The 16,247-nt window shown below is 33.0% G+C and overlaps 1 protein-coding gene across 2 annotated transcripts; it reads right to left on the bottom strand.

The window, feature by feature from the left end:
- Positions 1–12,677: 12,677 nt before the first annotated feature.
- Positions 12,678–15,627, bottom strand: LOC120330172 (uncharacterized). 2 transcript variants are annotated; one of them, XM_039397028.2, is made up of 2 exons: positions 15,583–15,627; positions 12,678–14,588 (listed from the first exon to the last, which is right to left on the bottom strand). In XM_039397028.2, exon 2 carries the CDS (start codon positions 14,574–14,576, stop codon positions 13,479–13,481), a length of 1,098 nt encoding a protein of 365 aa, XP_039252962.2. In that variant the 5' UTR covers positions 14,577–14,588; positions 15,583–15,627; the 3' UTR covers positions 12,678–13,478. The 2 variants fall into 2 exon arrangements, with proteins under 2 accessions (XP_039252962.2, XP_039252961.2); XM_039397027.2 differs by having other exon boundaries at positions 15,491–15,610.
- Positions 15,628–16,247: the final 620 nt, after the last annotated feature.

The raw sequence follows: 16,247 nt of genomic DNA, 5'->3' as shown, positions 1-16,247 counted from the left end.
GATGTCAAATGCTCAAAATACCAGCTTTTCAAATTAAAATGTTCCTAAAATCCAGAAGTTTCTACATTAAATATAACTACCGTAATTTAGAATGTACCAATCAATTTTTAACTTGTATTGAAATTCCATCATTTGAAACAATGGCTCCCAAAGTTGATTGACCACAGTTCAAAATTAGAAGCGAAAGGATATAGGGGAGCGCCTGCAAGGGACTGATGTCGATACAGGTACAAAAATTAAGATACTAATATAATTGAATTGTTACGAATAAGCACGTGCTGAGATAATAATGTAACAAATGGACAATTGGCGGTATTTAGTACATGAAAAGGTAAAAAACGTCAAGTGTTAAAAAACTATTTCACTTAAGTTCGCCAGGCCATATCAAATCATTATGTGGACCGTAACTGGCCCGCAGTTTGGGAACTATGGATTTAAAATAACACATTCTTACATCATTGGGTTTCATAGCAGTCAGCATAAACAAAAAAGCGAAAATTCCACTGACAAGATGCCACTCAAAAATAGTTTCATACCATCACCAGATAAGATGAACACATGACAAGAATACTCCTTCATAAATTCCACAAGCTAATCAAAAAAGAACTCAATTGGGTATCTATCACCACAGCACATTCTTTATTATTGCATTCCTTTTCTATAATATGCAAAGCATCAGTGTTCTAGAAACCGACAGTCCTGGCCAGGTCAAAATTAGACTAGTTATGGCCACTTTGTAGTCTCATATAGAACATAGCAAGAAGAAATATGACTTAGTTACATTTTCAATCAGTTCATTTCTTTTATGTTTATCTGGAATTTGCAAATCATTACTTCACTGCAAATTGGTACTAAAAATCATGATTTCATGACGAAAAATCATTTTATCAGGGGTAACCCACAGTTGGCCAAAGCTGAACGACTTACTAATATCAAAACATAAAAAAAAATTCCTAACATGAAATATAGGATATACCAGTATTTTTCAGTTCCCAGAATTTGAATGAAGGCCTTTTCATAAATTTGGTGCAAGCCTAGCTTCCTATCCTTCCCCTATGCCTTTATGCTAGTTGAACCGTATGTGTATGTGTATATTGCAAGGATGCTGTAGCAGAAAAAAACATGACTATTCTATCCAATTAAAGAGTCCTGCTGCACACTAACACAAATATATTTCTGTAACATTTCGTCTGACCAAACTCAAGACTTCCTCAGACAAGCAGTTTACAACAATCATTGTTGTAAACTGCTTTTAGATCATGCTGTGATATTTCAATTGCTCAAAATAATAATTTTTTAAAATGAAACTATTCTAAATATTCAAATACATTTGCATGTTCAATTCCCCAATTTAAATTATATTCAATATACCATATGCACAAATTTTAATATGAAAGGTATTACAAATTAAATATTAATACAGGTATACAATATTAAGGTATTCGGTTAGAAGATTAGTTGGTTTGGCCATCCCTCAGTAAAATATTTGGACTACAATGGACACTGTTAACATGCCTAACTATAGTGAAAACTACCGTAACCTGTTAAAGGTCAAGACAATATCTATGCAACTGCTCTTTTAACGGCATTCCAGAAGTATGTGTACCAATATGAAGGTAACTAATTTTGTTAGCCTACTTTACATCAAGTTGTATAAAGGGACTCAAACCTATGGGATGGGCAAGGGTCATATTCATTTGGCTAACACAGACAGTCGCCGAACTCGTGATAAAACTAAAATAAGGAAAATCGGAATAAAACTATGCCCTAACTATAACCTGGTACACACACTACGGGAGTACCCTTCTAACACTGTAATACTCTCACCAGTACCACAGTCCACTACCAAGAGTGAGAATACACTACTAATAAAAAGCAAACAATTGCGTAACCACCATGTATGTTTGCTGACAGTCATTCCTGTACATCGGATCAGATATCACATGTATTATTTTGTACAAAGAAGCTCATACTGAGTAAATATTACAATATCAGTAATCAGTATATGATATGTTAGAAAATTGAATAGATTCAAAATTAAATAGATTCAAAGGTGAAGGTATAGGTGACCCCAAAAAAGAGAATCCATAAATTTCTCAACTTCAGCTGAAATGAAGACAATTTATTATTAACTTTTGTTCGTTTCAGTAATCTAGGCTGGTTTGCACAGAAGTTATGTTCTATGAAGAATATATATCAAATGACTTGGGTCCTGTTTTCTTTTGGGTCACTTCGTATTTTAGAAATAATACGGAATTGTTTTATTCCAAGAAATTGCCCATCTCTGCCATTTGCCAATATCTGCCATTTACACATGACAATGAGGTCGGAGACAATAATAGGCTTATCCAAGTAACCAGGTTTGTTACTTATCGATTTTAATCGGTAAGTATGTTGATAGGTATTTGTCTGTCTTTTTTTTTTTTTTTTTTCATTGTATAGCAAACTTTCATATTTTATTACATTTATTTTTTTTTTGTTTGCCAATTGATCGAATTAATAGTTGATTAGTTCCCATCCAAATTTGATTTGATCCCATTCCCAAAAATAAACATTTGCATAGAAAAATCATGAAGGCAAAAAAATTATACATCCACAATGATAAAAATTTTTTTTTATTTGTCTGAATTTGTCTGTTAGATGCACGCGATATCTCACAAAAGCCAGATTGAATCTGCTCCAGATTTTGCATATGTGCATTCATCATATGTCATACCAGAAGCCTATTGATTTTGGATGAATTATGTCGTATAATTAGCGAGATATTAATTAATTAGTGATGGGACACAAAGTGTCACTATGGAGTAAAAGCGCTGTTTTGGGGGATCCCCTAACTTTCGATCGGTAAGTCTTCGGTCTCTGACCGATGTTCTCGTTTTATTTTTATTCAGTATCAATTGTAGGTCTTAAGACAGCCAATTTTAGGTCTCATAATATTAAATATGGATATAACAAATTCAAAATTTTGACGACACTAATTTATTCTAAATTCCTGATAAAATATTGAAAACAATAAACTAGTAAACAACAAACCGATATTACATAGATATTTTATTTGATTGGAATTTTTCAACTAAAATACACTATTCTCAAAAATTTTTGTATAATAAATAGCTACTAAATTTCTAATGAAAACAAACTGGTAATATCCTACCTAGGAAATACATAGATAGTTTGTGAACTGTTTTTATACCTTCAGTTTGTACAAGGCTCGAGATGAACTGCAGTTGATTGGTAATAATCTATCAATTACATGAACAATAACACTATTGTCTCACTATTTTCTAGGTAATCTCGTAGTATGTGAACCAAGATGGCAGACACCGGAACGTAGTATGTGTACCAGGTTATGGTTAGGCCTTAATTTTATTCGAATTTTACTTATTTTAGTTATATTACGAGTTCAGGGACTAGACAAGTGACTCGCATAGTATTTGTACCTGAATTTATGGCCTAACCCTAACCTGGTAGGCTGGTACACATACTATGTTCCGGTGTCAGCCATCTTAGTTCACATACTACGGGAGTACCATTTTCTACAGTTTCACAGAAATTGGATGAAGTCCTACTGAGAAACCTCATATCCTGAACACACAAGTTTACAAATAAAATACACCAACCTATTCTAAGAATAAAGAATTCATAATATGAAATACTAGTATAACCGTAGTAAAACCGTAGTTTAAAATTTTGATGACACTAATTTATACTAAATCCTCATTGAAAACAATAAACTGGTAATAACTATGTAGTAATACATAGATATTTCAATAGCGAACTTTTCAAATAAAATACACTTTTTTGAAAATTTGTAATACTAATAAATACCGTTATAACAAATTAAATATTTCAATGACACTAATGAATAGCCTACTAAAAATCAGTAATATCAGTACATGAATATTTTTATATAAACTGTTTTTATACTTTGTATGAGGCTCGACTAATCGGTAGACAAGTTGCGACTAACTGGTAAGAATCCATCATTAACATAAACAATTGTTACAGAAATTGGATGAAGTCCTGCTGTGGAATCTCAATCCCAAACACACAACTTTCCAAATAAAATACACTAACCTGTTCTAAGAATCAAGAATTCATAATATTAAATGCAGGCATAACAAATTCAAAATCTATCTGGCATCCATGATTACAAAATAGCTTACTGTTATTAAAGCTAAACACTTAATAATCCAACCAAACACAAAATCCAACCTACTAGCACACTACAAAGAAAAGAAAGTCTGATTGTCAATATGGAAACATGATTCACAAATAATTTTTTAAACCATTATAGTCATTCCTCAGACGTAGAACTACATGAGTCAGACTGCAGCATGCATGACTAAATCACCATCGCCATAGAAAATAGCTTCAGGTGGAATAAATGAACCAATATTATATCACTTAGAGGCCAAATTACTAAGCAAGAATGGCCAAAGAGAGGTAATATTATTCCGCATACTGTTAATACAGGGTGTCCATTAAGTATATGGTAAGTATAAGTTTATTTATTTCGACTCCATAATCGGCATAACAATAAAATGAGTGATAAAAACAAATGAATAAAAACTGATTATGAAATCAGGAGAGCAAACAAAACCTTAAACAAGGTTTCATAAAATGTACAGAATATATATAAGATGGAAGGTTTTGCCAAGAAGAAGTGGTTAATGTTCACTCACCTAAAGTCACTTTACAATTTCAATTTTGTTATGAAGTCAGTTCTTAATATATCTTATCCAGGTTTGTTTTTATTCAGTAATTGTTTTAGTAGTTTTACTTCATTCATTAATACATTTGTGAGGGCGAAAACAATATATGGTATAAATAAATTCCCTTTGATTTGAAATAATAGTTCAAGGGCGAATTATAGCAATACATGGCAAGGATGGCTCAAACCAAATATATTTTTCCAAACACTTCATCAATTACCCATTTACATATGAAATATCAAATTGGGTTATATTCTAAGGAAATTCCAGTAATTCAAAACAAGAGTTCCAATGCCGAATTATATGAATACCAGGCAAGGGTGGCCAAAACCCGAATAATATACTATTCGAAAAACTATATGAAATAATATTTTGAATATAAGATGTAGGTACCGGTAATTATATTGTATTGGCTCATATTCTAGGTGGGGAATTTAAAGCAATAGATTTTTTATTTCTAATGCCAAACTATTTGAATTTGAATGAAATTATTTAAATTACTAAATAAATTTGAAAATACTTATGCTTGTATATGAAAAAATATTTTGAATCTGGAATATCAGTTATATATATTATATTGGGATATAGAGGCACCGAATTGGAAGAAATAAATTTCTTCACTTTCAATGCCAAGTTATTTGAATACTGAAAAAGTTTAAAAAAAATATCAAACAATATACTATCCAATTTCGCTTCTACTATTCTGAGCACTTTATGATACTTTTTTCTGAAGAATCCAATAGTAACATTGTTGGATTGTGCTTTTGTTTAGTTTGTTGTGGGGAGGACAGCATCGACTACACTATCTCGTAAAGTAGTGGTTTGTAATCACTGTTATAATTTATGTATTTAAACATCAAAAATACCCAGATATTTGTGGAGAGTACTAGACCTACAAAATAGCACACAATTCCCAGATTCTGAAATTGCTTCTGAAAAATTAGGTTTCATTGCATGATTCAACTCTTTCTTTCTTGTTCTTTAGATTGTATTTTGCTTAGATTTGGTTGGTTGGCTTTAATTATCTGGCATTGATTATCTATTTCAAGATCTGAAAAGATAATACCATGCGTCAAACTCAGAATCACAGCACTAGCTACTTATAGACTATGGTAACTAAATCTGAAAAATAAGATAATTTATTGAAAAATAAACAGTAATCTCAAAACACACTTATTAACTCAACTTCATCATAAAACAGTATTAGATTTAGAACAAAATAACATGATTGGACAGATAGCAGCCTTTGACAAACATTCCAACCCTAAAAATTTGACCAATTTTAACAGCAGTTACAAGCCATAATCTCTGAAATAACTTAATGATTGTTGAAGAAATTTCAAGCAAAATATAAGTAAGACAAAGTCTTGAAACCACACACAAAACATTTAACAGCAATAAACATTCAACAAATAAAGTAACTAAACACAAACTAATTGATAGTTGTATAACAAAACACTGCTCATCTTTTCCGAGTTAAAAGTCTGTGGTTATATTCCTGTAAATTCAAAAAGTTGAGACGAACAAGACTAGAGTTTCTCAATTTGGACCTTTGGCCGACCACATGTCGTTGTGAGTTGTGACTACAGCCAAACACAAAAATTGATCTTTATATTATTTTTTCATAATTATATTTTCTCGCATCTTAAATTTACTGAATAGTAATTTTTCCATGACAAATCTCATGATATATTCGACATTCAATAAAAAAAACACCAAAACATGCAAAAACCTACTAAAACTTGAAAAAAAGCTCATTAAATATTCAAAAACTTACTAAAATCGTCAATAAACAAACTATAAAATGTCCACTGATGAAACAGCCTTTCTAAATGTACACTGCCAACACAATAGTAATTTCTTTGCTTTTTAACTGATTGATTATCTCTGCAATCACACTCGTATCATATTGTCATCTATCCTGATCTCTTGCATCTCTGAATCTAAGCTGTCTGGATTTCTCACCCAGGCAAATCTCTTCTCCATAGACCTTGGTGAAATGAAGATTACTCGCGACTTCTCACCGCCGATATCGAGTTGATCTTCTTGAATATATTTATTGAAGCAATATCCAATGACTGGTTTTGTCTCATCGTCTACTCTACCATTTTTCACCAAATTCAAAAAGATTGATTGGTAAATTGCGTCTTCACAGAAATCACAGATTTCTAGTTCAGAATACAGAAATAATTTGTATTTTTTATTTGTCATTGCCTTTCCAGATTTCCACTGATCGACTTCATGTTTATTAATAACTCGCATGAGCCAACTTCGTTCATATGGAACAGCTAATACTGGGGGATCTCTTACAGGATTACCCATTAGTTTGGCTTCCGCATGCAAAACTTTTCTTCCATTCTCTGAGAAATGATCGAAATTTTCTGTATACGATGTTGGTATAGCACATTTAGCGTAAGATTCAATTTCATGTGGAAGGACTTCAAAAACTTCTTTATCACAAATCCAGTTGTATTTTTCCACAGGCAGAACAAGTATCACAGCAAACTGCTTCCTCCAATGCATTGATATTTGTTTACCCTGCTGTAATTCGTTTTCCTTAATATCTACTTGTCTTTGCTTATACCCAAAGTCTCTCAGGGCATTCAGAATCCTTATATTTATGTTACTGGCTTTTGACAAGCTTGACTTTCTAGCAGTAACTTGATCAAACTTTGTGCGCTTCAACTGGCCTGGAGATTTGGTCGGAAAATCATGTTTTTTTATATCCACTATGTAGGGGAAAAGGTGGTAGATTTCTTCTGATTTAGAACATGCCATATCACATGATTCCTTTTGCAGATAATGCACCACGTACATCATATTTCCTTCCGAATCACACTGCCACCTTGTTCTTGCAATGTCAATATCACCATAATATTTGAAATGCGTTTCAATACATGCTGTTTCATGATTGTAATCTCCGTGAGGAATATCAGTAAAACAATTAAGTCCTTTTATTTCAGAATTATAAGACATTTCTAAGAGATAATTAAATAGTGCTGAGAGATCTGACAAGAAGTTGATTAAACGTTAAGACAGTGCCTAACTGTTAATTTTTATATATGCCGCCTTTCGCACCAAACAAGGCACTGTGCTAACAATATCCAATATTTCCAGTTTGGCATCACTATTCACAACTTCCATTCTAAACAAGGCACTGTGCAAGAAGCCACTGATCTGGAATCGTTACGAGTCAGGACTCCCACAAAATTAGTGAAATGCTGCCTTTAAATGTCATGCTATTTAATTTTACTTTTACCATATAAAACTACAAAAAAATTTCATAATATTCATGCAGCAGGAGTTTTAGGGCATGCTGCCCCAAAAAACTGTGCTATTCTCTAATCAACAACATATATGTGAAGAAATTTACATGCTCTAAACACAGAATCTTTAAGAACTTATGGTTGTAAAATCAATACAGAGACTAAGCTTTTTATATTACTGTAAGTACCATCCCCATTTTGTGAGCTCAGTAAGGCAAAATTCCATGGAACTAGGGACAATCTTACTTACAGCTCTTGTTGTGTTTGGCTGAATATACATTTTTAAATCTCCACCTATTTCAACTTGTATTGTCTAAATATTGGGAATTGAAGTGAAATTTAATTGGGTATTTTCTTCTTTTTAATCCCGGTAAAATCTTAATATGCAGTTTTTTTGCAGATTTTCTCATAAATCCACTGTCCAAAATGAAATATAACAGACTTTGGTACTTTAGAACTAAATGTACTTTAGAACTAACTGTTCTAAATACAATCAAATATACCAATTAGTTGAAAGGCAGGAAAGATGGTAAAAAGGCATTAGTTAAAATAGCAACAGGCAACAAACAAAATAATCCTATTGAAGACAAAGGGTGGAAAGTAAAGTGCATGGATATAAAATCAATGGATCAGATGACAAAAGAGCAATGCTTAAATATATGGACACGTTAACTAAAGCGAAGCAGTCCCTACTTTTGACGCCACAGATATCCTCAAAAAATTTCCGAGTTTCGCGCAGCAGGAATTTACAGATTCAAACCGGACAGCCAGTGTTCCCATGGATGAAATAATACAGCGAAATATCAGATTTCATACGAAATTTAAAAATAAATAAAAGTAATAGCCTTCTAGGGAAAAATTCCATCTTCAACCACTGAAAATTTAGAAGCAAATGGTCCAGTAATCAATGAGAAAAGCGATTTTTTTCAAAACGAAACCAAGAAGAATACAAATAGGAACAAGAACAACAACAATATTGCAAAACGATCGTTATGACCACTTACGTGTCCAAAAATAGCATATCCCAATATTCACATATATTAGTCAATAAGGATAATAGCAGCAGAAAAAAATTATTTAAGACTAAGGGCGGAAAACAGAGTCATTGATATAAGATAAAAAAACAGGCTGCGCAAAATAATATTCCAATATTTACATAAGTCAGTTAACACATGAAATAGCAGTTGGAAATGCAAAATACACTTATTATAGATATAGACCAAGGATAAAAAATTAAGTGCATCGATACATTATCGCCAACAATGCGGGAAACGCTTATTGCACACCAGAAGTAAAAAAAAAAGTGCATTGGTATAAGATCAGGAAAACAGATGACGAAAAATAGCATACCCTGATATCCACATAAATTGAAATTCATGAATGTTTGTATAGAAATGGGCGGATATTAACATCTACAAAATATCACTATTGGGTTGAATGAAGCCCCTAAAGTCAAGAGTTGAATCAATCACTTAGCAAAGTCTCACCCGACAAAAGTCAAGCCTTCACAGCACTGCCAAATATACCTGGCTATAGTATTCGAATTGGATATTACTGTAATTTATATTGAAATATCACAATAATTGACTATTCAGAATGGATGTTAATATTCTCAGTTTGTTTGGACAACTCATCCATAACATCAGGACCTTTAGGCGAAATGAAAATTACTTTTGACTCATTTGGATCAGTGATGAGATCACTTTCAAATTTATTTTTAAATGAATGGCCAATTACTGGCTTTGTATTTTCATCAATTTTTCCTTTGTTCCCTAAATTTACAAAGATTGACCGAAAAATTGCTCTCTTGCAGAAATAACATATCTCAATGGCTGAATAGAGAAATACCTTGTATTTTGCGTCTTGGATAGAATTTCCTTTTTCCCACTGAGCCATTTCATGGTCAGTGATAATTCTCATAAGCCAACTACGCTCGTAGGGTATTGATAAATTAATAGGAGATCTCAGTGGATCTCCCATAAGCTTGGCTTCAGCATGTATAACTTTTCTTTCTTGTTCCAAGGGATCGTCCAAATGGTCTGTATGTGAACTGGGAATGGCAAATTTTGCATATTTATTCAGAATAGCCTCAGGCAAAGTGAAATTTTCAGTTTCGCATAGCTTTTCATATTCCTCTATGGGCAGAACAAGTAGTACAGCGAACTGTGAGCTCCATCGCAAAAACCATCCCGATTTGTCATCATATTTTTTCTTTTCACTCTCCCCGAAAATTCGCAAAGTATCCAGAAAACGGATATTCTCATCACTAGTTTCAGAAAGTCCTGAAGCAGGGGAACCATCGCCAGTTTTCTCACGTTTGATAGGGCTTGGAGTGGACAATTGATGTTTTCCTCCATGTTTCAACAAATTCTTAATGCAATCTGGTTTCTTAATTTTCTTTGTATTCAAGATAGCATTGTCACGTGTAGAAGCATCACAAAAATAGACTAAATAATACCATGTTGGTTTATCCTTTGTAAGGCGCCATATTCTGACTTTTTGCCTGATATTTCATTGTCCAGTGCACCATATTTTTTGAAATACTTCTCAACTTCAGCTTTTAGCCGAACACGGTTGACAGAATATTTAGCAATGGAGGTGAAGCAATTCAAGCCAATAGGTTTAGACATGGATTCTATTGTTTATATATTAGTAATCTAGCCAATAAAAAGCGTGGGAATAAGCAAAATATATACCGTATATGGCGGTAATTCATTGCTAGGGGTTGAACTATGAAATCAGAAAAGATTGATATCAACCAGGGATTTCCAAACTCTTTTCACATACCATCAGGAGATTTCGCTCACCATTCCAAGCACAAAAAAGGCAAAAATAATAAAACGAGAATATCGGTTGGAAACCGAAGACTTATCGATCGATAGTTAGGGAATCCCCCAAAACAGAAACTGCAGTTTCGATTCATCCGCTCTTGTAACTTGCGCACTGCGCATCGCACACACACACTCGGCGGGTCTCAAAATTCTCTCGCTTCACAAAAATCTAGATCACTATATCAATAATTGATTGATAACTCGCTAATTATACGACATAATTCGCCCAAAATCAGTAGGCTTCTGGTCCAAGATAAGATGAATGCACATGCAAAATCTGGAGCAGATTCAATCTCGCTTTCGTGAGACATGGCGTGCATCTAACATACATACAGACAAATACCTATCAACATACTTACCGATTAAAATCGATATAAAAGTAACAACTCATATATGTTAATAAGCTTTAATATATAGATATAAAATTGTATTTCTGCACTGTGCTATGATTTTATGGAATCAATCACCCTACAGGTATTTTAAAAAGATACAGAACTTAAGACGAGAATATCGGTCGGAGGCCGAAGACTTATCGATTGAAACTGCGGTTTCGATTCATGACTCTATAGTGATGCCGCGTGTCCCATCACTAATTGATTAATAACTCGCTAATTATACGACATTATTCATCCAAAATCGATAGGCTTCTGGTCCGAGATATGATGAATACACATGCAAAATTTGGAGCAGATTCAACCTCGCCTTCGTGAGATATCGTGTGCATTTAACAGACAGACAAATACCTATCAACACACTTACCGATCTGAAGATCGATAAGTAATAAGTTTGTAAGTTGAGTGCTTCTACTCTGCTGAAATCAGAAGCAAAGAACTTTTAATAATAATTTTTACTCAAACCGTTATTTTCCAAGACAATATTTCAAAAAAAAAAAAACCCGCATAACACTGTATATTATAACCTGACATAATAATGCCTCTTAAAAATATTTAAGAGATAGCAATGTGCGTCCATACTGTATCGAAAAAGTGTGTCTAAAACTTTTGTTTATGGTTTTTGAGAAAGAATTTAAGAACTTTGAAATTGCTGGAAAGGTGGGATAAACAGTGCTATTCTATTTGGTTGATTTTTTATATAGAAAATGAATGAAGATGTTTTTGGTCATACTGAGAGACTTCAATGCTCAAGAAGCCGGTTTTCAAATTCAGTCTCAGTTCCTAACTGTCTATTTTCTCCAGTAATCAATTTATCAACTAAGGATGGGCAATGTAGAAAAGGTTACTATTCTAAAATACCTAAATCAAATCCAGAATGCCGAATCCTATTCTATTTTTATTCTATTGTTTTCTACAAATAGGACTGCACGCTCGACTTGCCACACAATCTTGAATCATTAGGGACTCCCACAAAATTAGTGAAAAATTGCTTTTACATTCATGCTGTCCAATTTTACTTTTACAATTTAATCACTAGACTATAAAGTTTCCATGTTATTCGCACAGCATGAGTATATAGGGAATGATTGTGAAATCGAACACAAAAACTAAGATTTTTGTTCATCAAATATACCGGTTAGCCCAATCCCCATTAGCACTGTCTGTGCTCGGTAGGGCAATTTCAAGGGACAAACTAGAAAATAATAAAAGTGCTTGATCTTTACTTACAATCCTTACGTGATTGACTAAATCTGCATTTTGAAATCTCTTATCATTTGAACTTGAAATTGTTATGTCTATCTGAACACACAAATTTAAATTTATTTGGGCATTTTCTTCCTTCTTATTCCAGTAAAGTCTTAATGAGCGAGTTTCTTGCAGATTACAAACTTGTGATATTGACAAACATCCAATGTCCACTAATGAAGTATAACAGATGTAATCTACTTTAGAACTAACTGCTGATAGAGATCTTAATACAACCAAATCTACCAATTAGTTAAATAGCAAAATAGCAGCAGACACACAGCAAAATATGCTTATTGAAGACCATGGGTGAAAAAAGAGCAGATAAACCAGCGAACACGAAAGGCAAAACAGCATATCACAATATTCCCATAAATTATAACTTGTGTATATTTTACAGATGTTGGCATCTATCAATATTTCCCCTTAAAATATCAGTGTCGGTAATAAGTCCCGAATCAAGTCGTACCCGAGTTGAATCAATCATTGAGTTTATTATCACTTGCTGTCAGGTGAGTTTGAGTAAAGTCATATCGTTTATATCAGTGGTTCCCAATCTTTTTATCTCGGTGGATTGGTAACATCAAATAAATCAAGCAAAGCAAGAATTTAAAATGGGAAATATATGAACGGTTCTAATTTTATTAGGTGGGTTTTTGCTTGTTGTCTTTGATTGCGTAAAACACTTCGAAACGATAAAATAGATTAGCAAAGCAAATTTTTTACCGTTTTTTACAGTTTTTGGCATGCGGATGAAAATGACTTATTTTTTTCTTTGTGAATAAAAAACATCCTCGGAAATGACAAACCCATTTCTGATAGTACCGGTAATTTAATATGAATTTGTGTCTTAAAACAGTTCGGAAAATCATAGAGGACTATCGAATATCAATGTTGGGAACCACTGGTTTAAATAACCTGAGTCACTTTTTTATAAAGGATGAATCTTTAATAAAACTTTGGATAGTTAACTATTCCGACACATGTAAAAAAAATTCGTTCCAAGCTAAATTTGCATTTCGAAATTTACATTTCGTGTCCCAAATCACGTTTGATATCTTTGGGACCTTTATCTGCGGTCGGGACAGCATGTTCAAACCCATTTTGATTATCAGAATTCTTGTGTGGGGTGATCAAAGGCCGCTCAGGCAAATAGAAAATTACTTTTGACTCGTCAGGATCAGTAGTGAGCTCATTTTCAGATTTATTTTCAAATGAATGGCCAATGACTGGCTTTGTTTCATCATCAATTTTTCCTTTGCTCGCTAAATTTACGAAGATAGATCGCAAAATTGCTCTCTTGCAGAAATAACATATCTCAATGGCTGAATAGAGGAATACCTTGTATTTTGTGGCTTGCCTGGAATTTCCTTTTTCCCACTGAGCCATTTCATGGTCAGTGATAGTTCTCATAAGCCAACTACGCTCATAAGGAATAGATAATTTAATAGGAGATCTTAGTGGATCTCCCATAAGCTTGGCTTCAGCATGTATAACTTTTCTTTCTTGTTCCAAGGGATCGTCCAAATGGTCTGTATGTGAACTTGGAATGGCAAATTTTGCATATTTTTCCAGAATATTCCTAGGCAAAGAGAAATTGTCAGTTTCGGAAAGCTTTTGATACTCCTCCATAGGCAAAACCAATAGTACAGCGAACTGTGAGCTCCATCGCAAAAACCATCCCAATTTGTCATCATATTTCTTTTTTTCACTTTCTCCGAAAGTTCGCAATGCATCCAGGTATCGGATATTCTTATCATTGGCTTCAGAAAGTCTTGGAGTAGTATAACCATCACCTATTTTCTGTCGTTTCCCAGGGCTTGGGGAGCATGGTTGGTTTTCTCCATGTATCGACATAAAATCAATGCAATCTGGTTTCTTAATTCTATTTGAATTGTAGTAAGCACTGTCACGTGTAGAAGCATCAGGAAAATAAACTACATAATACAATGCCTGGTTTTTTGATAAGTCCCACCAGGGTTTCATGCCTGATATTTCAAGGTCAAGTCGATTGTATAGCTCGAAATAATCTTCAACTTCAGCTATTAGCTTATCACGATCTTCATAATCTGGCCCAATGGAGGTGAAGCAATTCAAGCCAACTGGTTTACAATTGGCTGCCATTGGTTATGCAAACTAGAAACATAAACCAACAAAAACTTGTGTGAAACCACTATGACCAAAACGATATATGGCTGGGTAGGTTATGCAATCTAATTTATTGCTAGGGGTTGAACTACGATTGAAAAAGATTGATATAAACCAGTGATTTTGAAACTTCTCTCCTCGCGTATCATTGAGAGATTTCGCCCGGTGTCCCAAAAAAGGCAGAAATAATAGAAATAATCATATTTAATGAATTCATGAAGCAAAAAAGAATCATATATTAATATAAATTACACTAGGGATTTTATGAAGTCAATTCCCCTTCAATTATCTCTAAGTGATACACAAATTTACTACATGGAGTAACGAAAATTGAACAAGTTTGTGAATTGAGTACTTCTACTCTGACAAGGTATAATCATAAGCAAGGCACACTTTTATTGATTTACACAACTCTGTAAATTCTAGCCTGGCACATACTGCTCAAATGCCTTTTAAAAGTGTAAGAGATAGCAATGTGCGTTCATACTGTATCAAGAAAGTATGTCTACAACATTTGTTTATGGTTCTTGAATAAAGAATGGAAACGCTGGAAAGGTTAGTTAGATAAACAATGAAGACAATGAACTATGTATGTCTGAAGAAGTCTGTCCTTAGTCAGACGAAACGTTACAGAAATATATTTGTGTTAATGTGCAGCAAGACTCTTGAATCACTTAAGATATTTTATTTGGTTGATTTTTTTTTACACCAACCAGAAATTGAATTACAACGTTTTTGTTTAGGGTTAGGGTTCAATGCTCAAGACGACAGTTTTTCAAATGAAACTATTCTGAATGATTCCAAAAATCAAGAAAAGGGATATACTCTATTTCAAATGGATATAAATACTTAATTTGTTTGGACAACCCTGTTATAAGAGCTACACTCACCTAAAATACTTTTGTTAATGCAAAAACACTTTGCAAAGTTCAAAAAAATATGTCATCAGGATAATAAAATCAAAATGTAAGTAATACATTACTTCAACTAGTACAATAAGACCGGAGTCTCAGTTCTTAACTGTCTATTTTCTTAACTGTCTCTAGCAATTACGTTAACAATCTTTATGCCCAATTTTCAGCATCAAAAAGTTGATCTTCATTGAGTCTTTACAAATATCAACTATCTTAATGTAGCATAATACTAGTCCAAATTCTTAAATATTAAACTGAATATAAAAATTAAAATGGTTATCATAAGAAAATAATTAAATGCATCATGAAGCATTGCAAACACTATCTAATATACTTGTGCATAGATTAATTAAAATTATATTATAATTGGAAACAGGTAACAATTGGGAAGTCATAAAATTAGTGCTAAAATAAATACTGCAAGGCTATAGTTAAATTAAATTTGAATATATTACTAGTTCTAAAAATTAATAAAAATAGTGAATAAAAAATTCAGTGTGTGTATATAGTTGAATTAAATTTGAAGATATTGATAGTTCTAAAAATTAGTAGAAACAGGGGATAAAAAATCAGTGAGCTACAGGTAGTGAAATAAAATAAGCATTGTACATCAAACACAGTCGGCTGTCTAGGAACACTAAGATTTGGGATTTGAACACTAAGATTTGGGATGTACTCGTCAGCCTTGAAAAAATACAGGGTGTCCATAAAGTCCCTTTACAATTTTAATTTT

Source organism: Styela clava, chromosome 12 (assembly GCF_964204865.1).
Source record: "Styela clava chromosome 12, kaStyClav1.hap1.2, whole genome shotgun sequence".
Classification (NCBI taxonomy): domain Eukaryota; kingdom Metazoa; phylum Chordata; class Ascidiacea; order Stolidobranchia; family Styelidae; genus Styela; species Styela clava.
The sequence above is the reverse complement of the archived record's forward strand: the minus strand, read 5'-3'. Positions and strand labels throughout refer to the sequence as shown.